The following is a 19,251-nucleotide window of genomic DNA, read 5'->3' on the forward strand; positions in this document are numbered from 1 at the left end:
GGTGGGCCTATTATGTGCTCGCCTTAGTGACACTCTTGTTTAAAGATCTGTTTGTTGGGATGCACTTGACCTTTCAAGCCAATGCCATTTGCAGTATTTTGTATGTAAGTCATCTCTTCGCTCTAGAATTGTAATATTCATTGAAGTTACTTTACTTTAAATTACTGTTTCAAGGATTACTGGGTGGTGATAGCTGCAGCATTGGCTTAAGCTGTATGATACCTTTTCAGTCAAATTGCTGGTTATTTTTAGCTATACTCTTTAAATCTGACAGTGCATGAGATGATTTCTCTTTGATTACATCTATTTCATTCCCTTCCAGGTCTTGGTATGTGTTTGAAAATTCCATTGATCATTTAATTTGGCCACGCATCAAAGATGATCATTCATCACATATCGCGCATTTCTTTTCAACTTGGAAGAATACGACCCCTTCACCTGACAGTACTTAAACATCTACCTTCTCTGAAATGTCGTTCCACCAAACCTATCGCTTTATCAGTATGCTGGGCTTTCATTGGTGTAGCATCATATAGACACTTGCCACATTTTACAATAGGAAGAGCATCATGTCAAGAGGCAATTCTAGAGCATCCTATTGTTTCACAGTCTGGTAGAGTTCATTCTATCAAATCATTATTAGTTGGACAGCTACGACTCTGGCATCACGTTGCTGTGATTCTTTCATCAAATCTTGTTCAATGTGTCCTTGTGTCCCTCCGCTACATCCGTAATTCCATCCTCTTTGGACCACTCCTCTTCTCCTACCCGCTTGTACACCTGTTCCCAGACAGGCTACAGGCCGTTTGGCTGCGTGCTCTCCTGCGATCTGTTGAACTCTCTGGACCCACCTTCATCAAGCTTGGACAGTGGGCCAGTACCAGAAGAGACATCTTTCCTCAGGACTTTTGTGACCAACTCTCCAAGCTACACCGCAATGCTCCGAGCCATTCCTTGGAATACACAGAAAAGGCTTTGGAACATGCATTTGGCATGTTATGGAAAGATATCTTTAGGTTGGAATCTGGCAATGAAACTGTGTACTCAGGATGTGTAGGACAAGTTCATAAGGCATATATGAGGCTAGATGTCTACAAAGGTAATTATCCTCTAATGAATGGTAAAATTAAGCTGAATTCATAATTGGTTTTCAATTCGTAAATCAAAATTTAATTCTGAGAATGAAAATAGAAAGAAATAAAATTGAAAGTTCATATAAAGTGCAAGAAAGCTGTTTCACATTTATTTTAAAACAATAAAAGAATGAATTATTTCCTGTAATGTGTTTAAATTTTGTGGAAGTCCATTTAATCAGTGGATGAACTTGCTAAAGGAAGACTTAATTTCTGTCTCTATGTAGCTATTATGGAAGGCAGAGATAAGGGACTTAGAGATTGGAGGATGAGACTATTAGATCCAGTCAGGGATGAAGGAGAGTGGATTCCTGTTGCTGTCAAGGTCAGTGTTCAATATAATTCAATTTGATGAAGGTTTCTTTGAATGCAAGTCAAAAGACAAAGAATAAATTCAAATTTCATAATGTAACGACCCTGTATTTAAAATGTTACGATGCTTTAGTGAATAAATGTTTAGTGAATTTGTACATTATCTAAGCTACAACTAATTTATTTACTGTATCTTGCCAGAGCTGGGGCCCGTTGCAGATAGAGTTGCGTTTAAACGCCAGCCAAAAAATCAATCGCAAGTCCCAAATGCACGCTGTTGATTGGTTGAAAATCAAGTTGCGCATGATTTTTAGAGTTGCGATTGATTGCAACTCTTTCTTCAACGGGCCCCTGGCCCCACTATTTCCCATTTTTATGTCTTCCCTTTTTTAAATTCAGTTCAAGTCAACATTTATTTTTAAAGGTGTAAACATTAATACAATTCTAAAAGTGATAATACATTGGAGGTAGCAACTCAATAAGCAAAGTTTGTGACGATTGCACTGTAAACTAAAGACAGTAAAGACATAATTTTAAAAAAAGGACTGGGAAGAAAAAAAAGCTTTCATACAAAGTACTGTACATGTTTACCAAAACAACAAAAAAAGGCAAATTTGTATGCATTATATCAAATGAAACAATTAATCAAACTAAGCAAATCACTTAGTCTAGGGACAGGACATCAGTTTTTCATAAGTCTTGTCTTAAGACTGCATATAAATTGTTCCACTTTCTTGAATATGTAAAACGAATGTTAAGTTGATAAGAGCATGTCCTGTATCTTGGCAAATTAATTTAATGAAGAGGAGCGTCTATTGCATTTATGTGAATTCCGATTTGTATTGAACAAACTGAGCAGAATTTACAGCCATTAGCCGATTCATACAGTAACACACACTGATAAATTAAAATACATTTCTTGTACATGTAGGTAGGTGGGGAATCTCAGGGACTTGGCAAAATTGCTATAAGGAGATTTTCCTTTGGTTTTCTTTACTTTATAACAAGTTCTTCACAATTGATGGACTTCATCAAGTTTAAAATTTCCAATGCTCTGGAACAGACTCGAAATCTTTCTCTCAATTATTAAAACATTTTCAAGAAAGGTCAATTATTGGTACTATCAAGAACATAGTTGAGCAGATAGTATGTCCTTCCAGAATCCATTCCTTTAAGTCAGAGGAAGGTCTGATATGCCTACTGAAAATACCAGGCAAAATTATTAATTTTCCATTTTTCAGGGGCTACTTTTCACAACTTACTGCCTAAATCTGCAACACTGGATAAGCTTTAAACATTCCAGTAAATTGAGATTTTTCCCAGGGTTTTTTGTCTCGCCTGCATAGCAGAATGAGACTACATATATGTATAGGCGCCGCTTTTCTGACGGCAGCAGCATCGTCAACATTGAAATCTTAACCAAGGTTAAGTTTTTGAAATGTCATCATAACTTAGGAAGTATATGGACCTAGTTCATGAAATCTATTTTCTAGTGCTCTTTCATTTCAGGGGCAAAATTGTCCATGCCCCCATGTAGTTTTTCCCCTGAATTACACATATTTATCCATGTTTAACACAAATTATTTGTACTCAAACCTCATCCCCTACAGGTCCTCCATCCTGGTATCTATGAGTGTGTTCATCTAGATCTGAGGATTATCCATGTATTTGCTAGAATTCTTAATCTTATTCCTGGTCTACACTGGCTCAGCCCTGTTGACCTGGTGGATGAGTTTGAATCTCTCGTGAAAAATCAGGTATGTCGACAAGCTTTCACTAATTGTGATGCATTCGGATACATTTCTTGTTTCTATAGGGGAAGTCCACCCCAACAAATGTTACTTTGAATAAAAATAGAAACATCAAACTAATAGGCTGATAATCTAATCAACATGGGATGTAAAATAACAAAGTAATCACATTTAGAATTTTGCTTTAGTTTGCACGTCCTGGCCGGTATACAAATAAAACGTAAAATATGGATTTTTATTCTTAATGTGAAACAAAGTTTGATTCCTCCCTGAACATGTTGAACTTAAATAATTGTAACTTAATTTGATTAAATAAAGAGGTTTCTTATTGCCAAATGTGCAAAAACTTGAAATTTTCTATGTACTTATAAAAAAACTGATTGTGTGATGTCATCGGCATTCTCATTTGCATAGCATTTGTGTTGTGCTTATGTTTTGTGAAAATACACAAAGCTTTGAAATGTCATAAGTTTCTACTTTACATCCAATTTTTTATGATATCTTCAGCATTATACTTATTTTGAATAATCATTATTGATCATTTTCAAAGAAAGAACTCAATGGACAAAGAACAATGTTTCAATTTCATTTTTTTTTCTTTATTCTCTTCTAGATAAACCTTAAATTAGAAGCAGAAAATCTAGACAAATTTCATCAAAACTTTTCCAAAGTGCCTCATATAAAAGTACCTCAACCAGTCTGGCCGTTTGTCACAGAAGATATCCTAGTTGAAACATTTGAGGTAAGGGAGCATCCTTTGAATTTGGATTGATGGAGAAAACAATATAAAAGAGAATATTCTGTTTAGTAATAGACTGGTTTATTTATCTAGCATGTTGTTTTTTTTCATTGGGACCTACGGTGTACCAATGATTTTAATATTAAAAGTAAAATTTAATACTTTAAATCCAGTTTGTATAGATCATCATAACTAGCCTCTAGCAAGTTTTATGTTGTCAGAGATAGTTTCTATGGTTCAATATGTTAAAAAAATGTCTATTGATTTGTTGAGGATGATGAAGAAATAATGTTTTATCTGTTTGAAATAATATATTTTTTTTTACTAGAGTGGTCAGAGTATTTCAACCTTTATATCACATGATCCTGACAACCTTGATGAGAAAGGGATCAAGAAGATTCTAGCAAAAATGGGAGTGGATGTGATTTTAAAGATGGTAAGTGGTATAGAATACACATATACATCAACAATGCAAATGTAAATGATAGAATGTGGTTGAAATGTGAATAAATTCATAAAAATATTTTGTATTATTTTGAATATTTTGACAGGCTCTGAAGATTAAAATGTAATGTCTCAACATATGAAGGCTCATGAGTTTATCTGCAAGTTGCATTTGAGAATACAATTTTTTTATTAGCACTGTTAATTTCAGCAGTTATCTTTGCACTTGATTTTTGACTGCTCCTGAAATATATTTTGAATGTAGTCAATTTGGAAGTGGAATCTACATGGACTTGTGAAGGTTTAATATAACTTTGAAGAAAACAAAAAAAAAAATCTTTAACTTTTAGCCTTTTGTATTGTGCTCAAACAAAGTAATGTTTACAGATGATCACTGATAATTTAGTGTTATTGAAAAAATAGTGCTTTAGATATGCCATTCATGTCTTAGAACCCCCTCCCTTTTTCTTCTTCCACCCAGATCTTTGTGGATAACTTTGTGCATGCAGATCTTCACCCTGGGAACATCCTAGTCCAGGGTGTAGAGGAGGCCCTGGACCAACCCAGTAGGACTGTAGACTTTCATGATCATATTACAGAGTTCCAAGTCTACCTCAAGCACACTACAAATCCACTGAAGTTAGTTCTCCTAGACACCGGTATCACATCGCATCTAGAGGAGAGGGATTTCAACAACTTCTACCAAGTTTTTACTGCAATAGTACTTTGCAAGGTATTGGCCAAGATACAGTGGAATCCCATGAAACTTCTTTGAATATTTTCATGACATATGAAGGGCATGATATGCAGAATGATTTTGTTTTCCAATGCACCTTTATTCCGATATTTACATCAATGGCCCGAATTCACCAAGGTGGTTTTTAAAATCATCGGTTGAACCCATGGTTTATGTAGATTTCCTGTATAAATTACGCTTATTTACCGCGTATAAGTGTCCAATACTGATACGCACCTTTGTCACAATGAGCCAAATTGACGCCTGTTGCCATGGTTAAATACGCTATATTATTCATGAGTCCACTGTTTGAAGAGTGGACTCATTAATTCAAAACAGTGGGCTCATGAATAAAATAGCGTGGATAACCACGGCAACAGGTAACTCTGGCGCACTGTGACAAAAGCGCGCATCAGCATTGGACATATTTTAACCCGAACTAGGCCGGGCTTTTTTGGCTGTTCTGTGGCCGGGGGGGGGGTTGATTCAACCCCCCCCTGAGATCTCGGCCGCCGATCGCGCGAGTGCGACAAAAATTTGCACGCTGGTAGTGTGCGATGTAATCTACAAGGCTGTATGGTAAAATTTTCCAAAATAATGAGATTTTATTTTATATGAATTAATTATGCTAATTTATGCATAAATCATACTTTTTGCTCTAATTCACTAAATAAAGCTCCTAGAATGCTAATTTTTAGTAAAAAAATTCTTTGTAGCATTTTTAACAATGGCAATTGAAAAAAACTTCGGTTTTGAAATCAATTTCTTATGTATTTTATTGTTTTATGAATTTCTTATGTATTTTATTGTTTTTCAACCTTTTGTTTTTCTTTGTTTTTTTTCACCAGATTTATTGCACAATCTTTTTGAAGCATAATTATGCTAAAATCAATTGCTTTCAGCTGTTTAAAGTAAAAATAATCATACCTTTATGAATAAGATGAGAAAACTCAATTTGCATTGACTTTGTACACAAAATCACGTTTTGGAACAATTTTTGGTCTGACATGCACTTACAAAATGTTGCGTAATTTCGGAATCGCGTACACGAGCGCTGTAAATTTGGTCTCAAAAGATGCGCGAGACTTAAAAGTATAAACTCTGTGAGTGGCGCGGTCAAAAAATTTCCCGCGGCGGAATGATCGCAGAAAATGTTGAGGGGGGGGGTTGATTCAACCCCCCCCCAGCCATTTTAGGGTTAATATACGTGGTAAAAAAATGTAATTCATACAGAATATCTGCATAAACCAGGCATGGGTTCAACCGATGGTTTTAAAAACCACCTTTGTGAATTTGGGCCATTGAGTTTTCATGCAAGTGTATTCCATTAAAGTCACAATTTTATTCCCCTATGAATGCATTCTTTTATATATTTAACTCTAAATATAGATTGAAAGGGAGTATAATGTAGCAACTAAAAAAAAATATTGATTGTGGAGAGTATTGTATTGTTGGTTGATCATTATTCCATTCCATTCTGTTTATCAATATCACCATCTTTAACATATAGATATAGCTCTGTTATGAAATGTCAAGGAACTTGCCTTTAAATGTCTTTATTTTGTTTTGTTTTTCGGTTTAAATTGTTAGGAATTAATTCCTTGACATAATTTTGCATTGTAAATGACTGCTGGGCTAAAGCCAGTGTAATGATTTTGAATTCCTTTTGAAGCAGATCTATGTTATATAATAACATGATATGTGCTATATAAGGACATAATGTTATTATTGTTATTATGATTTATGGTTTGCAGGGAGATGTTGTTGCAGAATTGTTTGTTGAACATGCATCTTCGAATGAATGCAAAGATGTGGAGAAATTTAAAGATGACATGTCTGCATTGGTAGAGAAGGCTCATGAGCAAACTCTTCAACTGAGCAAGGTATCTCTGTCATTTTCCTTCTTAATATTGATTTATTTGCTGTAATATTAATAACAAATGTAAGCAGGTTCATTTCAAAGCAAAATTTAATTAGTTGCTGTAGGTTTTCATCATATCATAGGTCTAGATGTAGAAAGTTCGGATGCAGTTTAGGCAAGCCAATCATTTTAAAATACTGAAACTTGTGAATAATAATCATGCTGAAAACTGCCAACACAAATTAGCACACATGTGCACATGCATTTATAGCTTGGACAAGGCTGGTTTGCTGTCAAAATGCCATGACGATTCTGCTAATTACTGATCAATCACTCATCTTCCAATTCATTTGGCATGTAATATATATTATGCATTATTATACGTGGGTGGTCATTTCGTTGAATTCTGATCATTTAGTGATCATTAAGGTTTATCTTTAAGATAAAAAGAACTCATTAGGGCAGTCTGCATCAGCCCGAGTTTTCAAATAATCGTGCTATTTCTGATTCGGCAAATTATCCCGATCTGAACAATCTCGGGATTATTTGTAATGGAGATGCACAATCATCAGGATAGTTCGCTGGATTAATGTCGAGATTGGAATCCCAAGTCAACTTAGGATTATTTGCAAAATAACACGCTATTTATAAATTATCCCGCTAATTCGCAGGTGCAGACGCACTCTGGGTTATTTATTCACGGCGTCACATCTTAATGCATCGATGCCTCGCTCAAGCACGAATTGCTCTTGCGCTGGTGGAGATGGGGTTTCTTGTATCTCGAGAATAATCGTGAAGAGGGCCGATCGGGCTAAAATCTTGAGATTGAGCAAACTCTAGGCGGTCACCGCCTATTTAGCAAGAGAGATTGTCTTAATCAGCAAATCAGGCCATGCTTTTTTTATCACTGATGTTTCTTGTACTAAATTTTATATAAAATAGAGTAGAAATAAATCAACTTTGTTTTATAGTTTGTCATATCTCCATCATGATGATCAAATGTTATACAAGTATTTTTCATTGAAGATTTTTTGAAAGAAAAAGGTATCCCCAATGATTATTTCCAATGATTGATCTGTTGATTGATTAGTTCATTAGTTCATTGATTATCATTGTGATTCATTGTTTATAACAGATGCAAGTAGGCCAGCTGTTGAGGGAACTCTTTGCACTTATGATTCATCACAAGGTAAATAAAATAGTGTTCAAACATTTTATATTCGACAAGGAGATTATTGATCGAGAGCAGGGGCAGTGGGGTTGTTCCTCCCCCACCCCTGACTATAATTTTCAGTCAAAGGGGGGGGGGGGGAGAAAGTGGAGTATAAAATCAGAGGCCAGGGTTGTGAAACACTATATTTTTCCTTCTGACGTAATAATTAAGTGGTCATGCCCCTCTATCAAAGTATCATGGCGGCACCCCTGGTTGAGTCAATGAGTGTAAATACATTTATTGATACTTTTATGGAACAATAGTCCTTTGTGCCTTCTGTTAGTTACAGAAGGCTTGGGGGGCAGGCCAATATTAGTGTAGTGTTTAATTCCTTTATGCAGTGCATTACACCAAACCTATTCTGTGGCTTTGTTTATGTAGTCCCCAACGTCATTTCATTTTATCTTTTGTTTACAAATTGTTCCATATGTTTTGTGTTATATTTTTAGAAAAAAAAGAATTGACTTAGATTTCAATTCTGCTTTCAGAGAGACAAAAGAAGGTTCACAGTATTGTTGGATTGATGGAAAGGGTTCATCAATTACAGTATTTGTCCTTTGTTGTGACTGCATGATGATAGCATTGTGGAAAGAGATGAATCTACCGTTAGCTTTGGTACAAATATGAAGAGCTGATACAAATTAAATTTTCATTTTCTCTTTACTCTCTCCATAACCAGGTGAAGTTAGAGAGTAATTTTGCATCCATCATCCTTGCCATCATGGTCTTAGAAGGACTCGGTCGCTCCCTTGATCCACATCTTGATATTCTTGAAGCAGCAAAGCCAGTGCTACTAGGGAGGTGATAATAGTCGATACCAAATCCACCATCAAATGCAGCTATATTGTTATATAAGAGATTTAGATGAGTACTATATCCCAGCATTAAATTCAGGGAGAATGATAGTGTTTGTGTTGTCCTTGTTGACATACCAGCAATATGCCATAGCCATCTTTAAAAACATCAACTCTATATATCCCGTAACTTCCTTATTCCTCTTCCAGAGAGCAACTTTTTGACCCTGTTGTATAGTAATATATGTCCTCTAGAATGATGACAAATTTATTTGTTACTAATTACAGCATTCATACTGTAAGATGCCAAAGAAAAAAAAATCATGTTTCCTGACATTCCTGTTTTTCACTAAATTAAATAAGCATGGTAATTTTTATACCGCATTCAAATATTTTCTGTTGCTTAATCATTAGGTCTTCTCCAGGGTGTTTCTGAAAAAAGGGTAACCAAACTTCAAAGGTCAGATTTATCAATAATGCATGGAATGTTATTGTGATTTATATATTACAATCCTGAGTAACCCATCAAATTTTAATTGACACCCTGTGTGTATCAACATTGTCAGGGGGTCACAGAGTTATAATCCTTTGAAGGAGAAGGGTACAAAAGCTACCTTTTTCCAATTTTTGGTTTGAACTTTTTAAGAGAGATCATGCACTCCCCTCCGTCACACAAGACCACACTCTCCAAAACACAGTGAACAGACATCATTCACACAACACACATACATGATCATCCCGACAAGCCAAAATTAGAAAGGGAGGGACAGGAGTACATAAAGCCCTCCACAATTCTACTTATATATTTGATGTTTCTTTTTACAAGAGACAAAGGTTGTCTTTATAATCAGTGTTGTGTCTGAGGCCAAGGCTGACCCACCTGTGGACAAGTACAATGCCGAATTTTCCAATACAACAAACGTGCATGAATTAGATAGCTTGCAGCGCATGTTATTAGTGAAATATGGTTGGTATGTTTTAGTAGTTCATGGGTTCTGTGACAAACTTGACAAATGATGAATTTAGACGGTAGTTTGTAGATACAGACCATCAGCTTTAATGAACGTATCTCCTTTTTTTCTGTTATCTCTAACGGGGGCGCTCTTGCAACATGCGATACATTACATTCACCCCTTTGTTTTAATTTTTTTTTTTCCATATTGAAATATTGATTTTTGAAGAAAAACTGAGTCCTTGGTTTTTAATAACTGAGTTCAACTGGGTATATAGTAGATAAAAGTTCTTCAAAATAATAAATTTCCGCTAGTAGTCTTGCAGTTTATTTCACATATATCATAGGCTGTAAAATATTGTCCAAAACTTTGAGTTCTGTTCCGAGTGGCAGTTGTAAATTAACTAATCACAATAATAAAAATGCTGAGTTTCCAAATGGTCCTACAAAGAACTAAACTCTAGAAGTTTATAACTAAAAGGTTTCTCATGGAACGTAAACTATATGTATATACAAAAGTTTTGGGCTTGATCTTAAGAAACTCCTCCTCCAGTTGCCATCTATGTGGACATATGATTTCCTGGAATTGTACTGGCAATCGTCTTTGTCTGTGATGTCTCTGACGACGATCCCAAAGTGCAACTCGCTAATTCTTGACAACCTTAAAGATGATAATGATCCATAGTGTCAGCTAAATTTCTCTTAGAATCTGTGATGTCTAGTGCAATCATAAGCATCTCGAATCTGGACAGCCATTTCTTGGCATTTGGTCCACTGCGGGCCTCAATTTACTTCTGTTTCCACAAATGGAGGTAATGTTGGCATACTGAATGGAGTAGTCATGATTTGGCCTAAGTTTGATTGGTTGATTGTTTCTCAATGTTCACTTGTTTCCATCTACTGGTTAGTATGTGTTATGAGCATGCAGTATACTGTACTCACTGACTGGTCACGAAGTGATATTGCTTATCACTGGTATAGCAGCGTTGTCTCCCCGTAGCCCTGGGGGCCATAGCCTGGTGCACAGCCATGGTTGCTCGTACCGCACCTGCTGATTTACAGTCGCAATATTTGACTTTGAGTTCAGAATCTGGTCAAAACAGTCACAATCCTTTTAGCCACTTACCCCTCATCGCCATTGAAATGGTTGGTATGTATTAGTAGTTCATGGGTCCTGTGACAAGATTAGTGACTCGACAAATGATGAATTTAGACGGTAGTTTGTAGTTAGTGACCATCGGCTTTAATCAACGTGTCTCTGCTTTTTCTGTTATCTCCACCAGGGCGCTCTTGCAATATGCGCATAGTTGTTGAATATGTAGTATTGACAAATAATCGCAGCAACAATTGCCAGGGTTTTATGGTAATTTTTCATTTTCACAATCAATAAATCAAATAAAAATAAGAATGAAAAAAAAAAAGTTATTTAAATTTATTTTGAAGACCCCCCCCCAAAAAAAATGTTGAACAGAAATGTTAAAATGAGAATACCAAGAGATTTACGTAATGGTGCACGTGCAAGAAATTTTTTCTTACAGTCCTAGCATGTACATTGCAAAGTCGAGTCTACGTCACATCACTGTCAGTGCCGCATGCATGCAGTGCAGCTGTGCTACATCAATTGGCTTTGACATCAAGAACAAAATAGAAAGACAAAAGAAAGTAAGAAAAAAAGGGCGTACTCATACAGGTGGAAGGGCGTACTCAACAGTCAACCCTTCTCTCCCCCTCTCTCTCATAGTTTTAATAATATTTTGAGAAACTGACAACATTCAGCATTTGCACCCCGGATTCGCACACCCTAAAATTCTCCAGGTCTCGACCCGGCCTTGACGCGAGGATTGCGTCCGAGGCCATGGATTAACCTCCGTCCTCGAGGCCGAGTAAGATTTTGCGGCCTGGAGACCCACAACACTGTTGATAATTCACACTACCTTAGGTCTGGTTTGTGAATTACTTATTATTATAAGCACTATGTCCATTTCTATCCTTTTTATAAGACTATAAGCAATATGTCCATTCCTAGCCTTTCTTAAGACTGAAATTATCAGAACATATCAACACACAGATATGTTTCATTAGAAAATAAGATGTCTTACTTTTCAGAATGAATCATAATACGGATTTTATCAATTTTGTTCCGAACACTTCTGGCAATTAGGTCTATGCTTTTCAGGTTGGCATAACTATAACAATGTAACACAGAGTGAATCGTTTGATCATCCTCATTTGATCCATTGCTAAGATCAGATGTGCTCCCTTCTTGGCCATCATTCTGGTAATAGGGGCAGAATCTTATCTGGTGTCCAATCTGTACACACTGGTGGCATTGGAGAGGGGCTCAATGACGGCAGAAAGGTGCCCGGTTATTTGGTTGCCCACAATGTTCACATCCTGCTACGTTGCGGCTTTGAATGCGAGATTTGGGAGCTCTAGTCACAGAAGCGTATGCAGGGGTGATATTCACTCTTAGAAAAAATAGACATACTTAAGTGAGGGAGCGTAGCGAACAAGCCCGAGGGAGCGAAGCGACCATGGGGTGAGGGTGTGGGAGGGACTTTTTACATTTTGGTACTTTAAATGGTGCAATTTTGTGCATACCTGGAGGGGAAATTTGGGCTTGAATCTTTTGTTAGTTTTAACCACATGTATTGTCCATGTAAACAACAAGAACACTACACAATGTGAATTTACCTGATACCTCCACTTTCGCCTTAACCTACTCATCATAGCTTCTTTATGCCTCTTTCTTGCCTTCAGAGACACTGCCATATTCTGCTCCTTAGCTTTACTCTTTGCCACAACAGTCTTATGCTCCAGTTCCAAATTGGCTTTCTTCGCAGCTATCTTTTCCCTCCTTGCTTGTAACAATGCAACATAGGAACGATGAGCACTTCTGATTTTCTTGACGAGCCTCTTGTCAACTGGATCATGCTTCATGTCTTTCCTACTGAAGTAGGATGTTGCCTTTTTCCCACAGGCCTTCAATGCATTCTGTACAGATTGTACAGCATCAAATGTCTCGATATCTATTGAAGCTGTTTTGGAGGAAATTGTGGTCCCCATCATACTAAAAGACACTTCCACTTGAGGCCCGTGGAAACAACTCATTAATGCCCTGATCATCTTCCACAACAAAGGGTAATTAATTGCTGCTACTTCCTCCCACCAGCTGTCTAGTCTTGTGTCCACTGCTGCTTCTGGGAGCTTCTCATTGACATGCCGTATTTCTGAACTTCCAAGAGATATTGATCAACCTCGTTCTCTGCTAGGACATTCGTTACTAGTTCCGGAAGAGCCTTCATACATTTGAGAGCTTTAGAATGACCTTTTACTATCAGGTCTATTGCAGACAGATGAATTAGTAGTCTGTTCTTCAATGGGAGTTTTGATTGCAAACACTTGCCTGCAGCAATGTAGGATGACTTAACTTTAGAAAGAAAGGCTTTCTTCACCTCCTTGTCCTTCTTCATGATCTTTGTTGCTTCATGTCCAACAAACATGTCCTCTGCAGGGAGCAGTGAAGAATCGATGTCCACAGTGCTGACTCTGTCTTTGAGTGCTTCTGGCTTAACAAAGCAGGTATAAAAATCCCTAGCCAGATTGGTAATTTCATCGAGTAGTTTATGTATCTGGGTCTCCCTCTTCTGAAAGAACACAACAAACTTCTTCAGGAGAGGAAGAACATTTGAGTAGAAGTAAAGAAGTAATGTTGTATAACTCCGCTTCATAAATAACTTCTGTGTGATTCTTTCTTTCCTCTGGTCAACTTCTTTGCTCTCAGGCTGTGGTGGCTTTGATAGTTTCTGTTGCCTTCTCTCCAATCTCCTTGGATGTGTTGACACCTTTCACCAAGTGGGAATAGTGCTGACGATCTGACATTGGCATAAAAGCAATGTACAAGACTGTATAAGCCTGAAACATTGTCAGTGTGTCTACGGCCACATCATATACACTGAGCCAGCATGTAGGGACATATCTTTCTGGTACTGTGAACTTCACACCAAGGATGTCACACAGCTCTTCGAGGTACTTGCGGAGATCTGGAGACCATTTAAAATCATTTAATATTGATGTGAACAGTCCCTCCAGATAATGATCAAATGCGTTTGAGAAATGCTTAGATGCATTGTGAACATGGTGACAGCAATCCCCATCTATATCAAGCAGGTGGGGAGCATGGTTTGTCCTTAAGCAGGTTTCTAATCCACTCTTTGTCCCCCTCATGACATTACAAGAGTCTAGTGGTACTGACATCACATTTGTCCAAGGAATGTTGTGTAGTTGCAGCAGAGAGTTGATCTCCCTCTCCAGTGTTTCACTATTGGCTACAAGCAAACTCAGTGAAGTGAAATGATAAATTACAACTTTATTTAATGATGGGGTATAGTAACTCACCAAAACAGTACCTTTTTGTTGTTTTGAGTTGTTGCTTCATCTATATTCATTGAGAACACATTTTCCTAAAGATCCTTTATAAATTCTTCTTGAAACGTTTTTGCCAATCCATATTGCATCTTGTACGATGCTGTGTTACAATCCATAGATAACTGGTTGAGAGCTTTGGGATCATGTGCAAGTTTCTTCCCTAAGTCAATTAGTTCAGGTGCCAAAGTGAATGGCAGAGATTTTTCTGCTAGAAATGCCAACAACATGGCCTCTTGATTGGCTATTCTGTCACATAGAGGCACTTTGGCTTGCAGTGGGCATACTGGCTCAGCTTTTGGTTGAAAATAGGGGTGCAAGCCATATGTTGAGGTTGTTTTTTATGTAGATGGTGCATACGCAGCTGGAAAAAATGATATATTTATTAAAAATGATATGTATTAATAAAAATAAACATAAGTTCACACAGCGGTTATGTGTGTTACCCTCATGGTATATCATTGGAGACAAATGAATAACTTATTTGTTTATTATCTCCCAACGAATTAACTATTACATTGAATAATAATAATAATAATTGAAATCAAATGTGTGCAAAAAGGTGTGTTAAAAGGAGCTATTACAGTAGTTTTTTATGAAGAGCATGTCTATGAATATTACAATCATTAAATATTTTTTCATAAAAAATTTATTTGATGTCTTGTATTAAAGGTAAAATCTCTCATTTTTTATTCTCGACACAAGACATGCCACAAACCGTACATACTGAGACATGAGAGACATGGTTTTGCAGAAGCTTTGGTCTGAATCAATTGTCATTTCGAGATTGGGGAAATAAGAATGAAAAAGATATGCCAATGACCCATTTTTTTTTACACTCTTTTGTCATATCCTTAAGAAATCTTGCCCAATTTTTCTGCTCCTCTTGGTTTTTCATTGAAATTTAAAACCCTTCTTGCTCATCTATGCATTAACTCTTAATATCATATTGGGTATGAAAATAAAGAAGAATAAATAAATTTTATGATGTTATATATTTGCCTTAAATTATAACTTGGGATCCAGGGTTCAATTTGTGGGACACACTGTATAATCTACTAAGAAGTATAACAAATTCCATACCTAGTCTCTTTTACCTACGCCACCCCACCATGCATTTTCTATCAAAATTACCTTTGGAAATAGTTTCAACCAACCAGTCAATATTTATATTAGGAATCTTTGATATTACTACGTCACATGTAATCACACTTCCTCTTTTTATAGTTTCTTTTCCACCATATATTTGATAAGGGTTCAAAGTACATTGATAAGTTAATGTTGTCTAATAAACCATTAAAATGAGATAGAAGTTCACCACAGAAATATGTACAGTACTAGACTGACATACTCAAATTTGTACGTACTAAGAATGGGTTCTCCTCGATCTATTGGTATGATTTCAATTAAAGTGCAATTGTTTGTTTTACTGATATAGCTGTATAGTCAAGTGTAATTGCATGGTGTTTTTTTTTCATTAAAGAATGAATGGCAAAGTATATTTGCTCTATAGATTATGAACTTGTTTATCTTGTCTACAGCATGTTTACATACAAAAAAAAAAATTGAGAAACTTGATGTACAGATGAGGTATGTGTATCATTTGTAAATTTTGAATACATATGTGTAGTCTAAACTTTGTGGGTCAAAACAACTCTGTATTGTTCTTTTGTTTTTTGTAATTTACTTTGCATTTATCAATTTTCATGACTAACCAATGTTTATCAGGCCGGCCAGTCATAAACTTCCTCATCTTCAAATTACTGGCTGGTACTCAAATTACTTGATGCAATTCCACACCCACCTGCCTGCTGGCACTATTTTTTCACTCTGACAAAGAGAGTGATTGTATTTTTAATGTTAGAGCCCTGAAAACTGCCCCTTTTTTCCTTCTCGTGAACCTTCCTAGGCAAGGTGTTGGACAATAAAATTCCCACCAATTTAAAGGACAAGTCCACCCCAACAAAAAGTTTATTTGAATAAAAGGAGAAAAATCAAATCAAGCATAACACTGAAAATATCATCAAAATTGATTTAAAATAAAGAAAGTTATGACTTTTTTTAAGTTTGCTTAGTTTCACAAAACAGTTTAATGCATATGCAAATGAGGGGTTTGATGACATCGTTCACTCACTATTTTGTATTTTATTGTGTGAAATATTCTAATTCTCTCATTTTCCTGTAAAACAAAGTTTTATTCCTCTCTGAACCTGTGGAATTACCATTGTTTTGACATTTTATGGTTCAGTCAATTTGGTCCTTATTGTCAAATCAGTAAAAATTTGTGTAATTCAAACAAAGATACAAAAGAAAATGTGAGCGAGGGACATCATCAACTCTCTCATTTGCCTGTCACCGAGTTGTGATTAAACTGTTTTGTGAAAAAATAAGCAAAACTTTAAAATGTCATAACTTCATTAACATCCGATTTCAATAAAATTGTCAGTGTTTTGCTTACAAGTATGATTTTTCTCTTTTTATTCAAATCAACTTTTTGTTGGGTGGACTTGTCCTTTGTGGCGACAACCCTGGTTTTGTAATGATATATTGTTAATTTTACTTCGTGAGAGAATGCACCTAGCACTCTTTCTGCTCTTCCAATTGATTTCAGAATAGGTGTTTTTACCATGGTTTTAATGTTGACCTATCAAGGAGTTAGTTTTCTTTGGATGATTGTAGAAAATCTCAGGAAAATATTAAATATGACTTTTTTATATCAGGCTTTTTATCTGTGATTTCATTGTGTATTCATAATATCACTCAGTGTAAGTGTACCTCACTCCCAAATGGATACAAACATGTATTGTGTGTGCATTTATTGCAATTATGATTTGATGTTCATGAAGAATCTTGAATACTTTGTCTAATTCAATGGAATTTTTACATTTGAGATTTATGTACTCAATGACAACTTCTAGCTCCCTGCATATATTATAAAGGTTTTTTTCAAAGGAAATTATCTGTATCTATATTAACGTACATCTACTGCTCTCTTTTTTCAATTAAAATGTCATCCAAGGCATTTCAATTTGTGCCTTGATAAAATTGAAATGAAATCACCATGTTCATAACATGCCCTAGAAGCACAAAAGATGTACAATAAAAGAATGAAATGAAAACTTAAACAATTTCATCGTATTCTCGAGTTTGATTTAATGAGCATGATTTGTGAAACAAGAAAATGTTATTTATAAAAGTAAAGTAAGCAAAACAACTTATCTTTTTACGGTAATATATTATACAGGACTATTTTTCTCTTTCAGCATTTGACACATATATGACATAAATGTATTTATATTAATTTCATTTTTAATACAGCTATGATATATATATGTATAGTTGTACATTAAATTAATATGCATTTTAATGCTACATACAGATTTCCATTAAATGAAATTGGTCAGATCATAATGCATGCATTAATGGTAGCATCTATATCCACATGATAAAGATCATAACAAAAGTTTGTGTCTTAGAGAGTTAACTTTCTATAACAGAACATTTTCAATTATTTAGGTGGCTTTATTCACTCATCAAATTTGCACCATCAAGTGATTGTGGATACTTCCATAAAAAATGTCCATTTCATGTAGAAAACATTTCACATAAATACACATTGGTACGTAAAATGACCTAATACACATAGATGCAGAATATGACAATACTGATCATGTTTGAACATGTAGTTGACAGCAAATACACATATAGCCGTGTGGTTTGGAATCTGTAGTTTCAAACATGGTTTATACAAACTTAATGCATTAAAAACTTCATACATGTATAATAAGATAAGGTCCAATACATGCTTTTGTTACAGGGCACTAAACTCATGCTTGCTGTTATAATTTAGTTCACTGTTTATATAAATTATTTTGAATAAATCAATTTAATATTAACTTCTGGTTGTGAATCTGAATAATGTAGCAAACTGTCTTGAGTGATTGTGACTGTTTCCTGAAGAGCAACGGAATTGCTAGAAATAGTAATTGACCCAATATTTCCAAAGGAAATTGCCAGCCCAACAGTTTCAGCTATAATAGTTTTAATGTGAGGGCACCAGGAGAGCGACACCTTTTTTCACGATATTCTACCTAAATAAGGAAACAATATTATACTACCGTACATGTTGTAGTCTACAATGATCACCGGTATTCTTGTCTTAAATACTGCAACTTTTTATCTTCCATATAAATTATTTTATTTATATGTGGCTAATATTATACTCCAACCACATCAACAAGTGTGAATTTAGTGCCATGGTTTGTCATTGGACTCTTTTCTGAATATGTACAATGTATGGTGAAATTAATTAATGCAAATTATTACCTATACAAGGCATTTTAGCAGATAAATAAATATATTTCACTCGCTACTTTCAATCTGAGACAACAAGGTAAGCATTTGCCATGTTGCCCTCCCCGGGCTTTGCCCATAGGAATCCTTTACAAAAACAGAGGGCAATATTGGCCATATTTCTGGTAGTGCACTTGCGCAGTAGGAGCCGATTTTGATAGCTAATTTCAGTATTGTGAAATCTGGCTGGAACCAGTTTATGAACCAATGCATTGTAGATAATGCGCGTCCCGGCCAGTGCATACACAAACCCAAGTGCAAGTTTCATGCGTCAAGTGTACGTGCACGCCATGCATGATGCCCGACTGCAAGGTAACAATTTACGTCACAATTGCTTAGGAAGGATTGCTTTGCTAAGTTTGTGAATAACCTGAAATCAGAAGTAGTGATAAACAAACAGGCATATAAATTGTTCTAAATAATAGCCTGAATTACACACTGTACAGCCTTAGGTCATAATATTGACTGACGCTTCTTTCAGGAAATATCAAATATGTTGCCCTTAAAAGAATCATATTGCCCTCGTGTAGTAGTCTAA

At 35.7% G+C, this 19,251-nt stretch overlaps 1 protein-coding gene across 1 annotated transcript; it reads left to right on the forward strand.

The window, feature by feature from the left end:
- On the forward strand, positions 1 to 11,570 carry LOC129261005 (uncharacterized aarF domain-containing protein kinase 2-like). The gene is made up of 10 exons (XM_054899031.2): positions 1 to 104; positions 323 to 1,099; positions 1,361 to 1,458; positions 3,056 to 3,202; positions 3,810 to 3,938; positions 4,264 to 4,371; positions 4,861 to 5,112; positions 6,870 to 6,998; positions 8,112 to 8,165; positions 8,869 to 11,570. The coding sequence occupies exons 2-10, from the start codon at positions 379 to 381 to the stop codon at positions 8,992 to 8,994; spliced, it is 1,764 nt and encodes a 587-aa protein (XP_054755006.2). The 5' UTR covers positions 1 to 104; positions 323 to 378; the 3' UTR covers positions 8,995 to 11,570.
- Positions 11,571 to 19,251: the final 7,681 nt, after the last annotated feature.

The sequence above is a fragment of the Lytechinus pictus genome, unplaced genomic scaffold, assembly GCF_037042905.1.
Source record: "Lytechinus pictus isolate F3 Inbred unplaced genomic scaffold, Lp3.0 scaffold_19, whole genome shotgun sequence".
Classification (NCBI taxonomy): Eukaryota; Metazoa; Echinodermata; class Echinoidea; order Temnopleuroida; family Toxopneustidae; genus Lytechinus; species Lytechinus pictus.